The sequence below is a fragment of the Cydia strobilella genome, chromosome 2 (assembly GCF_947568885.1).
Source record: "Cydia strobilella chromosome 2, ilCydStro3.1, whole genome shotgun sequence".
In the NCBI taxonomy this organism is placed as follows: domain Eukaryota; kingdom Metazoa; phylum Arthropoda; class Insecta; order Lepidoptera; family Tortricidae; genus Cydia; species Cydia strobilella.
The window spans coordinates 30,087,108-30,105,397 of NC_086042.1; the positions used below are offsets into that span (position 1 = coordinate 30,087,108).

The 18,290-nt window shown below is 37.0% G+C and overlaps 2 protein-coding genes and 12 non-coding genes across 14 annotated transcripts in view; 9 read left to right on the forward strand and 5 right to left on the reverse strand.

Moving 5' to 3' along the window:
- The window catches only part of LOC134755215 (electron transfer flavoprotein beta subunit lysine methyltransferase-like), a 47,531-nt gene extending 43,295 nt beyond the window's left edge, over window positions 1-4,236 (reverse strand). The window contains exon 1 of the mRNA XM_063691741.1: window positions 4,077-4,236. The gene's annotated coding sequence lies outside the window, so the exon portion shown is untranslated. The remainder of the gene's footprint in view (window positions 1-4,076) is intronic.
- Window positions 4,237-4,401: 165 nt separating this feature from the next.
- Window positions 4,402-5,923, forward strand: LOC134755112 (growth arrest and DNA damage-inducible protein GADD45 alpha). Its single transcript, XM_063691592.1, has 3 exons — window positions 4,402-4,678; window positions 4,957-5,173; window positions 5,491-5,923. The coding sequence occupies exons 1-3, from the start codon at window positions 4,620-4,622 to the stop codon at window positions 5,701-5,703; spliced, it is 489 nt and encodes a 162-aa protein (XP_063547662.1). The 5' UTR covers window positions 4,402-4,619; the 3' UTR covers window positions 5,704-5,923.
- A 2,582-nt stretch (window positions 5,924-8,505) lies between these two features.
- LOC134755520 (5S ribosomal RNA) lies at window positions 8,506-8,624 on the forward strand. The gene has a single exon (XR_010129066.1). It is a non-coding gene; the product is annotated as a 5S ribosomal RNA (ribosomal RNA).
- Window positions 8,625-8,940: 316 nt separating this feature from the next.
- On the forward strand, window positions 8,941-9,059 carry LOC134755523 (5S ribosomal RNA). Its single transcript, XR_010129067.1, has one exon. It is a non-coding gene; the product is annotated as a 5S ribosomal RNA (ribosomal RNA).
- A 511-nt stretch (window positions 9,060-9,570) lies between these two features.
- Trnas-cga (transfer RNA serine (anticodon CGA)) lies at window positions 9,571-9,652 on the reverse strand. Its single transcript has one exon. It is a non-coding gene; the product is annotated as a tRNA-Ser (tRNA).
- A 1,576-nt stretch (window positions 9,653-11,228) lies between these two features.
- On the reverse strand, window positions 11,229-11,300 carry Trnac-gca (transfer RNA cysteine (anticodon GCA)). Its single transcript has one exon. It is a non-coding gene; the product is annotated as a tRNA-Cys (tRNA).
- A 632-nt stretch (window positions 11,301-11,932) lies between these two features.
- On the reverse strand, window positions 11,933-12,006 carry Trnan-guu (transfer RNA asparagine (anticodon GUU)). Its single transcript has one exon. It is a non-coding gene; the product is annotated as a tRNA-Asn (tRNA).
- A 735-nt stretch (window positions 12,007-12,741) lies between these two features.
- Window positions 12,742-12,813, forward strand: Trnae-uuc (transfer RNA glutamic acid (anticodon UUC)). Its single transcript has one exon. It is a non-coding gene; the product is annotated as a tRNA-Glu (tRNA).
- Window positions 12,814-13,463: 650 nt separating this feature from the next.
- LOC134755507 (5S ribosomal RNA) lies at window positions 13,464-13,582 on the forward strand. The gene has a single exon (XR_010129053.1). It is a non-coding gene; the product is annotated as a 5S ribosomal RNA (ribosomal RNA).
- Window positions 13,583-14,023: 441 nt separating this feature from the next.
- Window positions 14,024-14,142, forward strand: LOC134755508 (5S ribosomal RNA). The gene has a single exon (XR_010129054.1). It is a non-coding gene; the product is annotated as a 5S ribosomal RNA (ribosomal RNA).
- A 438-nt stretch (window positions 14,143-14,580) lies between these two features.
- On the forward strand, window positions 14,581-14,699 carry LOC134755509 (5S ribosomal RNA). The gene has a single exon (XR_010129055.1). It is a non-coding gene; the product is annotated as a 5S ribosomal RNA (ribosomal RNA).
- A 691-nt stretch (window positions 14,700-15,390) lies between these two features.
- LOC134755510 (5S ribosomal RNA) lies at window positions 15,391-15,509 on the forward strand. Its single transcript, XR_010129056.1, has one exon. It is a non-coding gene; the product is annotated as a 5S ribosomal RNA (ribosomal RNA).
- A 334-nt stretch (window positions 15,510-15,843) lies between these two features.
- Window positions 15,844-15,962, forward strand: LOC134755506 (5S ribosomal RNA). The gene has a single exon (XR_010129052.1). It is a non-coding gene; the product is annotated as a 5S ribosomal RNA (ribosomal RNA).
- Window positions 15,963-16,764: 802 nt separating this feature from the next.
- Trnal-caa (transfer RNA leucine (anticodon CAA)) lies at window positions 16,765-16,880 on the reverse strand. Its single transcript has 2 exons — window positions 16,843-16,880; window positions 16,765-16,809 (listed from the first exon to the last, which is right to left on the reverse strand). It is a non-coding gene; the product is annotated as a tRNA-Leu (tRNA).
- Between the last annotated feature and the right edge of the window lie 1,410 nt (window positions 16,881-18,290).

The following is an 18,290-nucleotide window of genomic DNA, read 5'->3' on the forward strand; positions in this document are numbered from 1 at the left end:
AAATAACAATACATTTCTTAAAAACGAATTTATCTGTAAAATAAAACTAAATTAAAAGTAAAAACTAAATCTAAATAAAACTAAAATACATCTAGAAAAAACTAGTTATTAATAACTCTTGTTATTAGATTTCTATATTTAATAAGAGAGATTATCGCTTTTATGAATTTCACTACCGTCTTGAATCTCAAGATCAGGTTTATAACTTTTTATACGAGTCTGTTGGGGTTGGGACACTAACTAAAAGAAATGGAATCCTAAAAGCCTGGCCTGGATGATAATTACAAAACGGGTAAACATGGCGTCACAAGACCGGTCCTGTTGGAACTCGACCCTCGTCTTGGTAGGGACTTGTTGGGATCCACGCGTCTTCGGCATTGTATTTTTTGTATTTTCGTAAACATACAGATACTCTACGTTCGGAGTTGCAATAACAAATCGAACTGAAGTTAAGCACCCTAAACAAGTTTGTCTACATTTCATGATAGATGATTCGGTTGTTATGTTAGCAGTGTCATAAGTTTCAACACTTTCCAGTATTTTTTTGCGGTAATGGAGAAATAGTGGTTATGGTCAGAAGACTCAGAAGTTCCAGTTTCCGCACCTTCGTCATTCGATTTTTTTCAATTCAATTATAGAAAAGGATAATGTTTATATACCTACCTATCCAACTTACTATTTACATGTATCGCACTGTAAAGATGGACTTGATTTTCACGTAGCGTCTACTTGTTTGTACCTGTTGTTATTACTAGCAAAGATAGATATAACTCCGTAATAGATGGATACAGTCTAAGGAAAAAACGTGCTTCGAAAATCAAGAAAATTTGATTCTCGTTCAGAGGGCGCTACTAGTTTTAGCCTACAGTCGTATAGATGGCGTTAACGGTTTCGTTTGTTATTTAACAATTTTAACGCATATCAGTGAAAGAACATGGGTCAAAATCATAAAAAAAATTAATGCAAATAAAAAAAATCATTTATCTATATTTAAATACATTCTATCGTATTTTTATAAATCTTCATTTTTAGTTTTAAAGTGTGTCGACAGATGGCAGTGAATTTACTGGGGTTACAAAATTTACTATGACAGTACCGCTGTAGTATAAGTTACTCTATGGTACTAGTACTTAGAACTCATAACATAACATAAATTATTCAGACTAAACAATAACTAATTTGTCTCTACACACACACAGCTATTACCTACCTATTCAAACAGCGCCTGACAGACTAATAAGTAAAAATAATAGATTCCGATAATCCGGCTTTCCATAAACCAGCAGCGTTCCTAGAAACAGTATCAACTAATTCTACTAACTCCACAACGTCTTATATGCCCTCTAATGCTTAGAATCTTTAAAACTTTATTTTATTATGCTAGTTTTAATAAGAGAAGGGATTAAGTACGGTACTATTTGAAGTAGGTAGGTAGATATTACGTTTAGGATTGGAAGGGTGGTGTCGATAATTGGGTCAGAGCTGTGACCTTCGGTGGCGAGGAACGGATCGATGGACAAACACTGGAGATATGGAAGGTCAAAAGTTAAAGAGCTGCGAGCGTGATGGCTACGACTTATTACTTCTGTCAATCAAAGGACAGGATACCTTACCTACATTGCTTTGTTGAACGTATTGTCGATGAGACCTAAAAGTTCTGGAATGGCACTGCCAAGTTTAGGAAAACGCAACGTGGGTAGGTATAGGCATAGGCACTAATACAACAAGATGGACCACAAGTTGCACTATGTAAACTTTTTGACGATATGGTCATAGCTCAACCATAATCAAATTTAATTACAGTCTAACTTTTAGTTTTAGTGTTCTTTACATACCCCGCACCAACTGTGTTTCTCTGTTTGGCCTAAAGGTTGACTGGTAGAGAATGCCGTGTAGCATTAAGTCCGCCTTTTGTCACTGTATATTCTTACTGTGCAATAAAGTTTAAAATATAAAATAAATAACTTGTCTTTTCCGTTTCAGAGAGCAGGTATATTTTTCCTTACTGTTTATTAAGCAGGCTTAGAAATACAAGTACTCCAGGTAGCTATAAATAAATTTAGAGAACTAATTATCAAGACGACGACGGCTTCGTTCTCTAATTTTATTATGGAAAACAGGACGAGCCTAAGCCTTATCCACCAAGGAAGCTTCCTTGTTATTTCAATAACATGTATTGGTTAATTCGCCGAACACAAAATTATTATAACAAATATTTCAGGAAACTCACGCGGAAGTAAACACATCAATATATAAATAAAATTAATTGTCCTTAAGGGTTTTCCTTCTAATTAAATGGAGACAATAATACATAAGTTTTGAGTACTTTTGAGGAAGGATGAAGTATGTAGGTATGTATGTATGTAAACACTTTATTGTACATAAGATAGATGACAATCACAATAAAAAAACAACAAACAAAAAGAAAAAAAAGAAGAAGAAATATTTACGGCATTTCAAAATGTGGAAAACTTAAATGCTAATTGCAATGATAATACTAAATAACATGGGCTTCCCAGTATAAATCAGAGTGAGGTAAATAATATTCATTATATTATTGAAATTGTATGTCAACAATTCAAAGTAACTGATAGTGTGGTTGCGTCAAAAGTGTCAAAACAAAACCAAGTTATTAATTATTGTTATCGGTGAGCAGAAACTTTTTAGTAAAATCCGTCCTTATCGGTGGACTGGACTCTTCGTCCGTAATTTGGGCATGTGATTTAGGGATACATAATAATACATATTTTGAAGATGCAACCTTATTAAGTTTGTTAAAATCGACTTGTTGAATCTGTACCTGCGTAGTATAAACAAAGACAGCTCACGCGATTGAATGTCATGAAGTCATGACATGATTAATCGCTGGACGTTGATCCAGGCATTATACCTAATACCTATTACATAATTGTAAACAGTAGGCAATCTATTATTTAATAAATGATTGACTTAAAGTCTAAGGAGAGACTTTGCCTCCTTGTGTGTGTTCTACCGCCTGTACAATGGGCTGTGCTCTGAAGAATTGTTTGACATGATGCCAACGGCCGCTTTCTATCACCGCACCGCTCGCCATCGGCAGTTCGTTCATCCACACACCCTAGCACCTAAATGGTCGCGTACTCCCGCGTACGCTTCGGCTGTGGAATGAGCTCCCTGCCGAGGTTTTTCCGAGGGGCTACAGTATGGGGTTCTTCAAAAAAAGGAATGTACAGGTTGTCAAAGGGTCGGCAACGCGCATGTAATATCTCTGGTGTTGCAGGCGTCCATAGGCTACGGTGACTGCTTACCATCAGGCGGGCCGTATGCTTGTTTGCGACCGTCGCGGTATAAAAAATAGATATTATAAATGGCTGCAGAGATTTGTAAACAGCATGCGATGATGCGACTAGTGTTAATAAAATACATACATATTAATTTATCAATAAGAAACCTAATTCCTTCTGGAATTGATAGTAGTTGTTAGAGAATAGGTATTTTGATTTATACTTTAAACTAATTTTTAGTTCGTCACATGAGCTAAAGAAATAAAAAACTCAAATACCTAAATACTACACATACCTACTAAAATGTGTAAGCAGTGTTGTAAAAATATCTAAGGAGCTGTGATTTTGCAAGAACAAAACAAAGATTCAAAGATTAAGGAAAGCTACATAGAGGAAATTTTTGTATGTTATCCAAAAGTAAAACTGTATCTAAACTACCTATCTAAATCTTGTTTCCTTGAATTAAGTATGTTTCTTCCAAATTACCCGCCCAAGAAGTTATCAAATTTGCAAGTGACTTTGCTTAGCCTAGCCTTGGTTAATATATGGTTTGTGATAATATTTGGCGCTACTGTTAAGATCCGGTATCCGACTTCCATTGCGACAGAAGTTTGTCAACTGATCAAGCAAAACCAACAAAACATCCAAGGCTGCTGCAGCGTAAAGCCCAGTATCCGCTCTACCAGTTTCCTCCGCTCGTTTCCTAACGCCAAAACCCAGCCACTTGGGATTCCCGACCGCGGACAGTCCGACGCACACAAATAAACCAATAACCTCAAAGCAATCCAGACTCGTTCAACACCAGTCACTTACCCCTCTATCGCCTGGTTAACGCGCGCCCAGCGGGGCAGGGTAACGAAGGCAAACTGGATATAAACACAGACACGTTGCAACTTGATTTTGACCTCGTAGAGAAATGCCCCACGCACACATTCACCTTTTCACTCCGTAACAACGCACACGTGCGTTGTTACTACAGAATATTACTACCACAAGTGAAATATTTTGGCGAATTTCGAGGAATCTCCGTCGTACTGGCAGACGCCGTACGCACACATGTAAAGATAAGCGTCGTTTGCGCATGCGCGAATGAAGCGATATAAGGGCGCGTCGCGTAATGGCGGCCACATTCCTCACTCTACGCTCGAAGCGATACCACGCCGGTCTAGCTCGCGAAGTTGTGAAATTATTGTGACATAACCCATTCAAGGTTCAACAAATAGTTTAGTGAACCCAACGCTTGGATTGCACCATTTTAAGTGAACAGTAGTGATCCCTGTGAAAATTCCCACATACACCAGGAAAGTGCCAGAATATAGTGAAATTTACGAACTGAAAAGCATCAAGTTATCCAATATGTACAAGGATTCAGTGGTTCCTGTGATGGAGAGCTTCAGCGGAGTGGCCGCGAAAAGGTAACTATCTGACAATCGCGGCATTTAAATTGTGAATGTACAAATAATTTACACGCAGTTACTAATGAGAAACTAATGCAAACGTGCAAATAGTGCTAATTAGTGTAAACTTGAAATTAATTAGCTATAGATGATTTGCATGAATTCCAGTGTTAAAAATTATCACAATTAATTAGAGATCAAAAACCTTTCTAAGTGCAACGAACTCCATTACAATTGGTGTACCTCAGGGTTCAAACTTCGGGCCAGTGTTCTAACGATTGTATTATTATTTCTAGCCCAATGGGCCAATGTATCAAGACGGTGCTGCGGCGGGCCTGTGTTGAGAAGCGGCTGACGGTCGGCCTGCTGCCCGCCATCCAGTTCCTCTCCAGCAACAGCACGGGGGCGTTGTTCTGCTTCACCACCGAAGCACCTCCTGGGGACAGCGCCACGCACATGCAAGAGGTGTTGCTCCAAGCCTTCTGCGATGAGAACGACATATATGTCATTAAGGTAACTATCACAATCCTGTTTACGAGTAATGGGTGCAATTTGGGTTGGAGTATGCTCCTTAATTACTTTATCCGTTAATGATGGATGTTTGGAATTGGTCGAATTTGCCATGTTATCCGGATTCCAATTAGAAATGACGTAAATGGACTACAATTAATTAAAGACAAATGACCAAAGCAAGAAGAATATATTGTGCAATAGAGCGCATAATTACTAAGTTTGCAATTCATTCATTGATCTTTCCTATCATTTTCGTATATTCTATAAGTGTACTAATGTGGGGCAAAACGCTAACTTGTTTCTTTCTTTGCCTCCAGGTTGATTCAGAAGCCAAAATGCGGATGATCCTCGGTTTCCCCGCCTTGGACTATAGCTGCGTGTTGGTCCACTCTCCATACACTGATCCCTTCAGCGACAGTCAAGAGATCGACCCCTCAGTCCTCACCGCCGGCGAGAAACACCTGATCGACTACTGCGAGAGGAACTGGGGATGCTCGCAGGTCCCAGTCATCAAGCTACCCGAGAAGTGAACCGGATAAAAAAAGAAATCCAAGAAAAAAAGATACCTTCATAGGTTTATTTGCAACTTGGTTGCGCTGCCGGTCGGCCATATTTTATACGGCTTTGGCGTTTAACGCCATCTAGTGTTCGGTAGCTGCACTAAGTCTTGTGCGCTTGGACGAACATTCTGTTGAGATGTTGTTGATGAAAAGATTTTGTGGAATTGTGAAATGTTTCTAAAGTCGGTTCAATTGAATATTTCTTGTATTGTAAGTTGATCGCCATTTCGGCTTGTTCTAAAAGAAATGTAGTATTAAAATATTATTGCAATAGCATAAAAAGATAGTGATAATTAACTGCTAATGGTTAGGATTTTTCTACTTTTGTAATTATATGAACAGTATTATAATTATTAAGGAAACGAACCAATAAAAAACAATTACATAATATGTTAGTTTCATTGGTATTTTTAAGTAGATACCTTAAGGTCGGGGTACTTCAGCCCTTACAGGGTTTAAGACTTACTAAACGCTTACACAAAAACAGATAATCTCATAATGTCGTTTTTAAAAATGTATTAATTCAATCATAGAGTAACTTATACTAGAGCGGTACTGTCATAGTAAATTTTGTAACCCCAGTAAATTCACTGCCATCTGTCGACACACTTTAAAACTAAAAATAAATATTTATAAAAATACGATAAAATGTATTTAAATATAGATAAATGATTTTTTTTATTTGCATTAATTATTTTTATGATTTTGACCCATGTTCTTTCACTGATATGCGTTAAAATTGTTAAATAACAAATGAAACCGTCAACGCCATCTATACGACAGTTGGCCAAAGCTAGTAGCGCCCTCTGAACGAGAATCGAATTTTCTTGATTTTCGAGGCACGTTTTTTCCTTAGACTGTATACATCTATTACGGAGTTATATCTATCTTTGATTCAATAAATGGGTTTTCATGGGTGGACAGAGTAACCTTGTAAGTTGTAAGGGGTGAAGTATCCTTATCCTAACCTTAAGCGAGGTTTAGACTAGAAAGAGCTTGCATGCAATTTAAGTTACATTGCCTGCTAAATTAAACTGTATTCAAAAGTTTGATCAGATACCGCAATGGAACGAAAATTGCATGCAGGTTCTTGCTAGTCCCTCGCTTTACGTTACAGACTAGCAAATCAGTATTGTCAAAAGAAACAGGCGGCAAAAAAATGGTGACGAAAATTCAATCTCCCGTACGTGAATTTCGTGGTTTTATCTACTGACAAATTGGGTTCTCTGACTGTAGAAGACTAGTTCAGATATCATAATTTAGTCAAGACTATTGCATGCATTTTGAATCGATGCAGATGCTCATAGGGCAATACAGTTTATACAGCAACCAGGGGCTTAGATAGAGGATATGGCGCCCGGGGCAGTCACCTGCGCCCCCTGACGACTGACAAAAGTTTCCCTACTGCTGCCTTTTGCCCATTTTGGCGCCCCCCCCTTGGATGGCGCCCAGGGCACTTGCCTCCCCCCCCCCATCCCCCTAGTTACGCCACTGACAGCAACCATGTTTCAAGCTTATCTGTTACAAACTTCAGCTGATCGATTAAGTAATAAATAAACAAGAGAAAAAGACTTAGAGGAACCTTCAAAACTTTTACCTGCTTGAGTTAAGTGGGAACATTCATTCGTGTGTATTGCGTTATTCGTGTGTACACATATAGATACAATACCTAATATGTGCCGTCTACGTTCTGTCGGAGATAATTTTTATTTTTTAGAATTATAATGAAGAATTAGAAGAGTAAACAAATTGCAATATCTCAGTCTCCCAAGTAAGACCAATTTAACTGTATCAAAGAGGATATAATAGGATAGAGCGGTACTGTCATAGTAAATTTTGTAACCACAGTAAATTCACTGCCATCTATGGACAGTGTTCATAGAATGGCAGTGAATTTACTGTGTCCATTGGACACACTTTAAAACTAATAATGAAGATTTTAAAAATACGATAAAATGTATTTAAATATGGATAAATGTTTTATTTATTTTCATTAATTATTTTTATGTTTTTGACCCATGTTCTGTCACTGATATGCGTTAAAATTCTAAATAACAAACGAAACCGTCAACGCCCTCTATACGAGAGTAGGCCAAAGGTAGTGGCGCCATCTGATCGAGAATCAAATTGACTGTAAATAGTTGAGCTGTATAGCGTACCAAAGAAACAGACATGCTTGCACTCGATAAAGTCAACATTAGTGGAAGCAAAGATAAATATAACTCCGAGCATGACAATAATATGTAAGACCATAGAGTAACTTATACTAGAGCGGTACTGTCATAGTAAATTTTGTAACCCCAGTAAATTCACTGCCATCTGTCGACACACTTTAAAACTAAAAATGAAGATTTATAAAAATACGATAGAATGTATTTAAATTTTAAATATAGATAAATGATTTTTTTTATTTGCATTAATTATTTTTATGATTTTGACCAATGTTCTTTCACTGATATGCGTTAAAATTGTTAAATAACAAACGAAACCGTCAACGCCATCTATACGACTGTAGGCCAAAACTAGTAGCGCCCTCTGAACGAGAATCAAATTTTCATGATTTTCGAGGCACGTTTTTTCCTTAGACTGTATACATCTATTACGGAGTTATATCTATCTTTGGTAAGACTGATTCAAACATTTTAGCATTCACGCTATCTAGTGAGGAGTAGTGTAACTTACTAGAGCGTAATGACTGACATCTAACGTCCTTTTAGTAAACTACTTGGGCTTACAATTTGTTTATTGTACAGAACATTCGCCTAAGCTTTCGCCAACGTCCATACCACGTTGAATACACCGGTTCTCGTCCGATCACCGAAGTTAAGCAACGTCGGGCGAGGTCAGTACTTGGATGGGTGACCGCCTGGGAACACCTCGTGTCGTTGGCTTTTTTGCTAGTCTAATATCGGACGGATCTATTATTTAGTTTTTTTACACTCACTATTTGCTAGGTGCACGACGGGTGCGGCCATAATTTTGTGGTCTTTTCTACGTTAAATGTCATGAAGTCAAATAAGTTCGCCGCTAGCATTAATGTGGGACATTCCATAAGATTACGTTCATTTGTGACAATCAGCGTCAGTTCTCCCTTCAGCGACATTGCTTGCACCTTACCAATGTTACTGTATAAACACATAAACACGAAATTTTCTTGCAAATGACGTCATAATTGAGATATGGATGAAAACATTTGCCTCTCCCGTCGCCAACGTCCATACCACGTTGAATACACCGGTTCTCGTCCGATCACCGAAGTTAAGCAACGTCGGGCGAGGTCAGTACTTGGATGGGTGACCGCCTGGGAACACCTCGTGTCGTTGGCTTTTTTGCCATTTTATTTCGCGTATAAGATGGATAATTCGTTCCCCAAGGCAAAGAGGATTAAATATTTATTTTTAGTTTTAAAGTGTGTCGACAGATGGCAGTGAATTTACTGGGGTTACAAAATTTACTATGACAGTACCGGTCTAGTATTAGTTACTCTATGGTTATATCTATATACCTTATAGGGATAAGTCCGCCTTTGTACATTGTATATATTTTTGTTCTTTTATTGTGTTTGTAATCTGTCTTATGTACAATATCTATCTTTGCCCAAGATGATGAAAAAGGGGTTTTTTAACAACCTGTATATCTTATGACCATGCAATTACGGAGTTATATCTATCTTTGGTGTATGTATGTCGGACACGTGCAATACCTATGTATTTTTCTGAATTCTGGTTTTACCGTGCACTGTAGTGGTTTAGTGTTTGTGTCATAGCAGTACACTTTTTAAGTGCTGAGATCATGACTGACGTAAAAAAAAAAAAATTTAAATGAAGCAAAAATATTCGCAGCCGGTAGGATTCGAACCTACGCTCCCAGAGGGAATCTGATTTCGAGTCAGACGCCTTAACCACTCGGCCACGACTGCCATGGCGAACGCAGCGAATTTTACCATTACTTGTTATACGGTGTTATAGGATCATTGACAATAATTTTTTTATGATATAGGAGTGTATAGAGGAGGCAAACGAGCAGACGGATCACCTGATGGTAAGATTACCGCCGCCCATGGACACCTGCAACACCAGAGCATAATTTAGTTTTTCTCAGAAACGCGTAACTTTTCAGGATTGCCATAAAACAAACCTAACCTAACCTATCTATAGGATAACCCGAGGAAAATCCTGAAAAGTTAACGGTTTCAGAATTATGACTAATGATAATATGACAATCATTACATTATGACTCAATAATTATGTCAAACAAAGGGACCCCGGTGCAGTCACGTCTGAAAATATCGATACGGACAAAGTTAAAAACATGTATGAAGTAGGAACTTATTTTGGCCCTTTCCAGTGCTCATTATGTACGAAGGGGTTACAGCTGTATGTATGTAAAGCGTTATAATTTTGGTATAATACATCCAAATATTCAAATTATTTATCTCTCAACAGATGGGTGCAGCTAATCGAGCAACGGATGGCGAATACATAAAAAATAGCTATTCTTTATATACTTGTATGTGTGTAAGGGTTCATCCATTAATTACGTCACACGAATTTCAAGGTTTTTCTGACCCCTCCCCCCTCCTTGTCACATTTGGTTTACATTTGGCAACCGGCATCGGCAAATCGAAAAGAAATATTCGTAATTTTATAACCCAAAACAGATTAGGAAAGAAAATTAAACGATTAAAAACGATTATCGTTCCAAAAACTTGTTATTTAACTGTACAGCGAATAAAATAATTTAAATAAGTTAATGTGACGTCACAAAGTGACACCCCCTCCCCCTTGTCACAACATATTACATTCTCTTGACCCCCCCCCCCCAAACGTGGATGACCCCAAACTAAAATAATAATAATAATAAATAAAAATATTTTTATTGACAAAAGCAAGTACAAAATAGGTTTATTTACTGACTTCTGAGCTAGGTAAAAACCTGTGTTACAAAAGTTAGTGTCCTCTCCCAGACAATGGAAACTGTATAGAAAACAGGAATTTTTACTTTTTAAATTTAATGTAAATAATAAGGATTGTTTCTATGCTAAAAACTGTGTTATAATGGTTTCACCGTGCAGTAGTATCTTAGGGCTTGTGTAATTTTTTTTGTATTTTTGTATTTTGTTTTTGTATTGTGCCACTAACATAGTTATTAAGATACTCTGAAACTTACAAACTATGGATCAGCTCGGTCTGAAATAAATGATTTATTATTATTATAGCAGTACACGTTTTTTCCGTCTGCTTTTTTTTTTTTATGAAATAGGAGGCAAACGACTTCCTATTTCATAAAAAAAAAGGCTGGGATCAGTAAGACGTAAAAGACAAAAAAATATATAATATAGTATAATATTTATAATATTATAAGCGAAAAGATCCGCTGTGTAACGCTCGTGATCCGGTACGAACATTACACAGCGAAAAACATGCATAGCCAAAAATGCCAAAATAAATAATTGTCCAATTTAGATTTAAAAACTCGCAAAAAGGCAATAAGCCAGGGGACACCCGGGTTTGAACCGGGGACCTCTCGATCTGCAGTCGAATGCTCTACCACTGAGCTATATCCCCGATGTGAGACTCGGTGAAAACAGGGTTCTTAAACATTGGCCTTGACTTGAATCTTGATCAATAATTTGTTTGAAGATGGAACATTCGTAAAGTTATGGGATAACTGGATAACAAAAGAATAAATATTGTTCAACTGCACGTAGGAGTACATAATGTATTTCGAACTTTATCCCTTTAGCATAAAGTGCAGAATATTTTGTTGATAAAATGTGAATCATACTTGTTATCTTGTTGAGGCTCATATTCAAAGAGCAATGCAAATGCACTGTGTACACATGTGGCTTTTAACTTATTATGTTATTGGGTTAGCATGAAATAAAAACCGGCCACGTGCGAGTCGGGCTCGCGCACGAAGGGTTCCGTACCATTACGTAAAAAAATCACGTTTGTTGCATGGGATAACTTAAATATTTATTTCATTCTGTTTTTGTATTTGTTGTTATAGCGGCAACAGAAATACATCTGTGAAAATTTCAACTGTATTTGTAGTTATACGGTTCGTGAGAGACGTCTGTGACAGACGGACAGACAGACAGACAGCGGAGTCGTAGTATTAGGGTCCCGTTTTTACCCCTTGGGTACGGAATCCTAAAAAGTAAGCAAGTTATGTTCGAATAAAATGCAAAAAGAAACGCCCCCGGGTGGGCTCGAACCACCAACCTTTCGGTTAACAGCCGAACGCGCTAACCAATTGCGCCACGGAGGCGATGGGGGCATCGTCCAAATTGCGTAACACTTGCAAAACCCTCTGGCGATTAACTAGCACTTGAATATTGCGTAATAAAGTAATAATTGGTAATAATAATAAGTTATAACATTTCTAACAATTGGTACTTGAATTAATTAGTTCATATTCAGCTTATCTTGGGCACTTATGTTTCGAACATATTGAGTAAAAAAAAGAATTCTTTTTTTTTTTTTTTATTAAATGGTCTTATTTTGACGAGTACGAAGAGAAGTGATTGTATCGTCGATCTACTATCGCGACGCACAAAGAGAATATATAGTATAGAGGGTTACTGTCATAGTAAATTTTGTAGTCTCAGTAAATTAGCCATCACGACACACGATTAAAACTAAAAATGAAAATGTATAAAAAATAAAAATATAAAAAAATTAATACATATATTCATTATACATATAGGTAAGAAAAATGATTTTTTTTATTTTAATTTATAATTTTTATATGCTTTTGTCATTTTCGACTAATGTTCTTTGACTGATATGTGTTAAAATTGCTAAATATCAAACGGTGTCGTCAACGCCATCTAGGGTCCGTAATTGCTAGTATGTATACAAATATGTGAAACGTTGTCACCCTACCTGACACGCTGACACTGTCTGTATAGTCTGCAATAGACTGAAAGGCCTATGATGATGATGATGATACAAATATATATACAATTATATTAAGAACCATAATTTTGCTCGCATCACCATCTCCCGTATGGTCTAGTGGCTAGGATACCTGGCTTTCACCCAGGAGGCTCGGGTTCGATTCCCGGTACGGGAAATTCTTTTTGCATTTTTAAATCATTTTAGCGCGAACTACATACATTACAAATCCATACTAATAATATAAATGTGTGTGTGTCTGTCTGTTACCTCTTCACGCTTAAACCGATTTAGTTGAAATGTGGTATAGAGATAGTTTGAGTCCCAGCAAAGATAGATATAACTCCGTAATAGATGGATACAGTCTAAGGAAAAAACGTGCCTCGAAAATCAAGAAAATTTGATTCTCGGTCAGAGGGCGCTACTAGCTTTGGCCTACTCTCGTATAGATGGAAGATTATATATGAAACACTGATTTAAACTTTCACGATTTTTACTCATTATTATTCACAACGACGGGACTTAATCGCGATCCGACGTTTCGAGGACGGCGTTGTCCCCGTGGTCTCCGAGAAGACTGGCTAAAGTTGACATCAACATCTTCTAGGCGCGCGACACACAACTCTCACAATATTCGATTTTTCAACTTTCGATATTTGTTTTCGCTTACACTTACTAATGACTGGGTTCCATGTGGATGAGATCTTAAAACCTTCCTCTCGATTGAAATTTTTATGTTTTTTGATTTTAATGGCTTCACGGAATTTTCTACTATAAAACCGATAAACTAAAGATTATATATGGATGAAAACATTCGTCTTTGCCATCGCCAACGTCCATACCACGTTGAATACACCGGTTCTCGTCCGATCACCGAAGTTAAGCAACGTCGGGCGAGGTCAGTACTTGGATGGGTGACCGCCTGGGAACACCTCGTGTCGTTGGCTTTTTGTTGCTAGTCTAAATCGGACGGATCTATTATTTGTTTTTTTTTTACACTCACTATTTGCTAGATGCACGACGGGTACGGCCATCATTTTTTTGTAGTCTTTTTTTCTACTTTTAATGCCATGGAGTCGAATTAGTTCGCCGCTAGCATTAATGTGAGACGTGGGATATTCCATAAAATTACGTTCATTTGTGACAATCAGCGCCAGTTCTCCCTCCGAAGACTTCGCACCTTGCCAATAAAACCATCTCTCCCCAATGTATTTGTATTTTTGTATTTATTTATTGCGTATGGTAATTCAGGTTACAATAGCAGGTACAATATTGCATATTACAACATAGTTTCACTGAACACTACTACTGTTACTGTATAAAAACGAAAATTTCTTGCAAATGACATCATAATTGATATATGGATGAAACCATTCGTCTTCACCATCGCCAACGTCCATACCACGTTGAATACACCGGTTCTCGTCCGATCACCGAAGTTAAGCAACGTCGGGCGAGGTCAGTACTTGGATGGGTGACCGCCTGGGAACACCTCGTGTCGTTGGCTTTTTGTTGCTAGTCTAAATCTGACGGTCTATTATTTGGTTTTTTTACACTCACTATTTGCTAGATGCACGACGGGTACGGCCATCATTTTTTTGTAGTCTTTTTTTCTACTTTTAATGCCATAGAGTCAAATAAGTTCGCCGCTAGCATTAATGTGAGACGTGGGATATTCCATAAAATTACGTTCATTTGTGACAATCAGCGCCAGTTCTCCCTCCAACGACTTCGCACCTTGCCAATAAAACCATCTCTCCCCAATGTATTTGTATTTTTGTATTTATTTATTGCGTATGGTAATTCAGGTTACAATAGCAGGTACAATATTGCATATTACAACATAGTTTCACTGAACACTACTACTGTTACTGTATAAAAACGAAAATTTCTTGCAAATGACATCATAATTGATATATGGATGAAAACGTTCGTCTTCTCCGTCGCCAACGTCCATACCACGTTGAATACACCGGTTCTCGTCCGATCACCGAAGTTAAGCAACGTCGGGCGAGGTCAGTACTTGGATGGGTGACCGCCTGGGAACACCTCGTGTCGTTGGCTTTTTTACTTCTTTTAATGATGAATTACTTTTCATTTGCCTTTTTTTTTACTGTCCCCCTTTATTATTGTACAGAGTTCAATTAGTTTTATCCCTTCCTTACAAATACACAAGTCAAAGTGACAAATTAAGACAAACTATTAACAAAGATAGATATAACTCCGTAATAGATGGATACAGTCTAAGGAAAAAACGTGACTCGAAAATCACGAAAATTTGATTCTCGATCAGATGGCACCACTACCTTTGGCCTACTCTCGTATAGAGGGCGTTGACGGTTTCGTTTGTTATTTAACAATTTTAACGCATATCAGTGAAAGGACATGGGTCAAATCATATAAAAATTATTAATGCAAATAAAAATAAAACATTTATCCATATTGAAATACATTTTATCGTATTTTTATAAATCTTCATATTTAGTTTTAAAGGGTGTGGATAGATGGCAGTGAATTTACTGTGTTTACAAAATTCTCTATGACAGTACCACTCTAACTTATTATATCCTCTTTGCTATTAATGTCTTAATGAGGCATGTTACTTGTAGCACGTTTATGAATAACGCCATTATAAACTTCAGACTGCTTAGTAAGACTTGCGTTGTTACGCCCGACTCCATTCGCGCACAACAAAAAAAAAAAAGGTTAACTAAATATCAGTTTGTTTGTGTACAAAATATTTGCTCTGCCTGTCGCCAACGTCCATACCACGTTGAATACACCGGTTCTCGTCCGATCACCGAAGTTAAGCAACGTCGGGCGAGGTCAGTACTTGGATGGGTGACCGCCTGGGAACACCTCGTGTCGTTGGCTTTTTGCTAGTCTAATATCGGACGGATCTATTATTTGGTTTTTTACACTCACTATTTGCTAGATGCACGACGGGTACGGCCATCATTTTTTTATGGTTTTTTTTTCTACTTTTAATGCCATGGAGTCAAATAAGTTCGCCGCTAGCATTAATGTGAGACGTGGGACATTCCATAAAATTACGTTCATTTGTGACAATCAGCGCCAGTTCTCCCTCCAGCGACTTCGCACCTTGCCAATAAAACCATTTCTCCCCAATGTTACTGTATAAAAACGAAATTTTCTTGCAAATGACGTCGTAATTGATATATGGATGAAAACATTTGCCTCTCCCGTCGCCAACGTCCATACCACGTTGAATACACCGGTTCTCGTCCGATCACCGAAGTTAAGCAACGTCGGGCGAGGTTAGTACTTGGATGGGTGACCGCCTGGGAACACCTCGTGTCGTTGGCTTTTTGTCACTTTATTTCGCGTATACTTTCTCTTACTTGTTAACAGGATAACACCCAAATGTTATCTTTAACAAAATAATTATCAATTTACTTGTGGGATTGAAACGTGTCGTTGGCTTTATGCCGTTTATTTCCGGTGTATTTGTTTTGACTTTTGTTCTACTGCTGCTAACGTTCTTAACACTATTTTTACTAAACGAAAGTAGCCATTCAATTTACATATTTACTTTGCAAGTCAGTTTACAAGGGCAATCAGGGCCACATTTGAACCAAAAATAGATATAACTCCGTAATAGATGGATACAGTCTAAGGAAAAAACGTGCCTCGAAAATCAAGAAAATTTGATTCTCGTTCAGAGGACGTTACTGGTTTTGGTCTACAGTCGTATAGATGGCGTTGACGGTTTCGTTTGTTATTTAACAATTTTAACGCATATCAGTGAAAGAACATGGGTCAAAATCATAAAAATAATTAATGCAAATAAAAAAAATCATTTATCTATATTTCAATACATTCTATCGTATTTTTATAAATCTTAATTTTTAGTTTTAAAGTGTGTCGACAGATGGCAGGGAATTTACTGGGGTTACAAAATTTACTATGACAGTAACGCTTTAGTATCAGTTACTCTATGTTTGAACTAATAGTTATTAAGTTACAATAGTTAGCAATTATCTTTTGAACATTAATAGAAAACTAATAGCATACATGAACCAGAAGCGTCTAAAAGAAAAGCAGGAAGCCAAGGAAGCATAAGCATTTGCTTAGATTAAAAAATAAAACTTACCATAGCAAAAAGTATTGTCAGAAGTGGGATTCGAACCCACGCCCTCAGAGAGGACCAGAACAGCTCAAACACCTACATAGTAGGCAAGGTAACCTTGAGTCTGGCGCCTTAGACCGCTCGGCCATCCTGACAGTTGGCATTCAGCTCGAAATTATGCTTCACTTTTAACAACTTTTTTTCTAACCACGTGACTTTTTTGGAATACTGACCCGCTTTACAATAGAGAAATAAGTAAGTTTACTTTAAAGGTCCATTTAGATAGTGCGAGTTTCTTGCCTCGACCATACGATACGACATTATCGTAGCACGAGAAAAATTATTTGGTATCATGTAAACCACAGATAACTACGATATCGCACGAGAAGGAGCGATAATTAGGCATTAAACGAACTTACCTGTAAGTGAAGTTCGATTCTAATTTCTAATTATATGAGCCGCACAAACTTCGAAACAATATAGTTTACTGTATTTTCTCGTGCTACGATAATTGTTTGGTCGAGGCGAGAAACTCGCACCATCTAAATGAGCTTTTACTTATATCTCCATGGCTTTATTAACCCTTAAATGCATATTGTTGCCTAATGTATACAAAGCATTGGACAGCTCACAGATTCAACAGAAAAAAGCTTAAACATTATTTATTAATAACATTTTTTCCAACCAAAAATAAGAATTCTTGCATTGCATTCTTGACAAACACTTAAAACAACTAACAAAATGAACACTAATAGACCTAATAGTAAAAAAAAACAAGTGCAGTGATATACACGCATCAGCTTTCAGCTGCTAGTGTATTAAACAATATAATAATAATAATTTAAGGGTTAAAAGCTTTATTTAAGACAATAACAAATTATTACCTTTATTATTTGCAAACTAAAACATTGCAACTAATCAGTAAATAAGTGACCGTTATTTATATAGGTAATATATATTCAGGAATTTTGCGCTCACTAGGCATTTTTTAAGCAATAAAACTAGATAAATTTATGAAATAAAAGCAATGGAATGTTACTATTACATTACATCAGATTGTAATTTGAAGCGAATGCATGTTTACTCATTATAATCAATATTATAATCATACATCGGGGTTTTTGGTGCGGGAATGTTATACACTAGTTGACACCAGCCAAAAAGCAGTTAAAATTAAAAACCATAAAAACCGATACATATTTAATATTTCTAAGCACATTTACTGAGCTTCAATTACTTTCCCCTTAACAAAGATAGATATAACTCCGTAATAGATGGATACAGTCTAAGGAAAAAACGTGCCTCGAAAATCACGAAAATTTGATTCTCGATCAGAGGGCGCCACTAGTTTTGGCCTACACTCGTATAGAGGGCGTTGACGGTTTCGTTAGTCCCTTAATTACTAACTCCACTATGGAGATAATCAATTTTTATTATTTATATGTGCAATTTTTTTTCAATGAAGTAATTCCATTTAGTTTCCTTAAATGTAAGTAGCCATAATCCATACCCCAAAAAATTAACAGAGTAAAAAAAAACACACTTTTATAAGCACAAAAATCAAA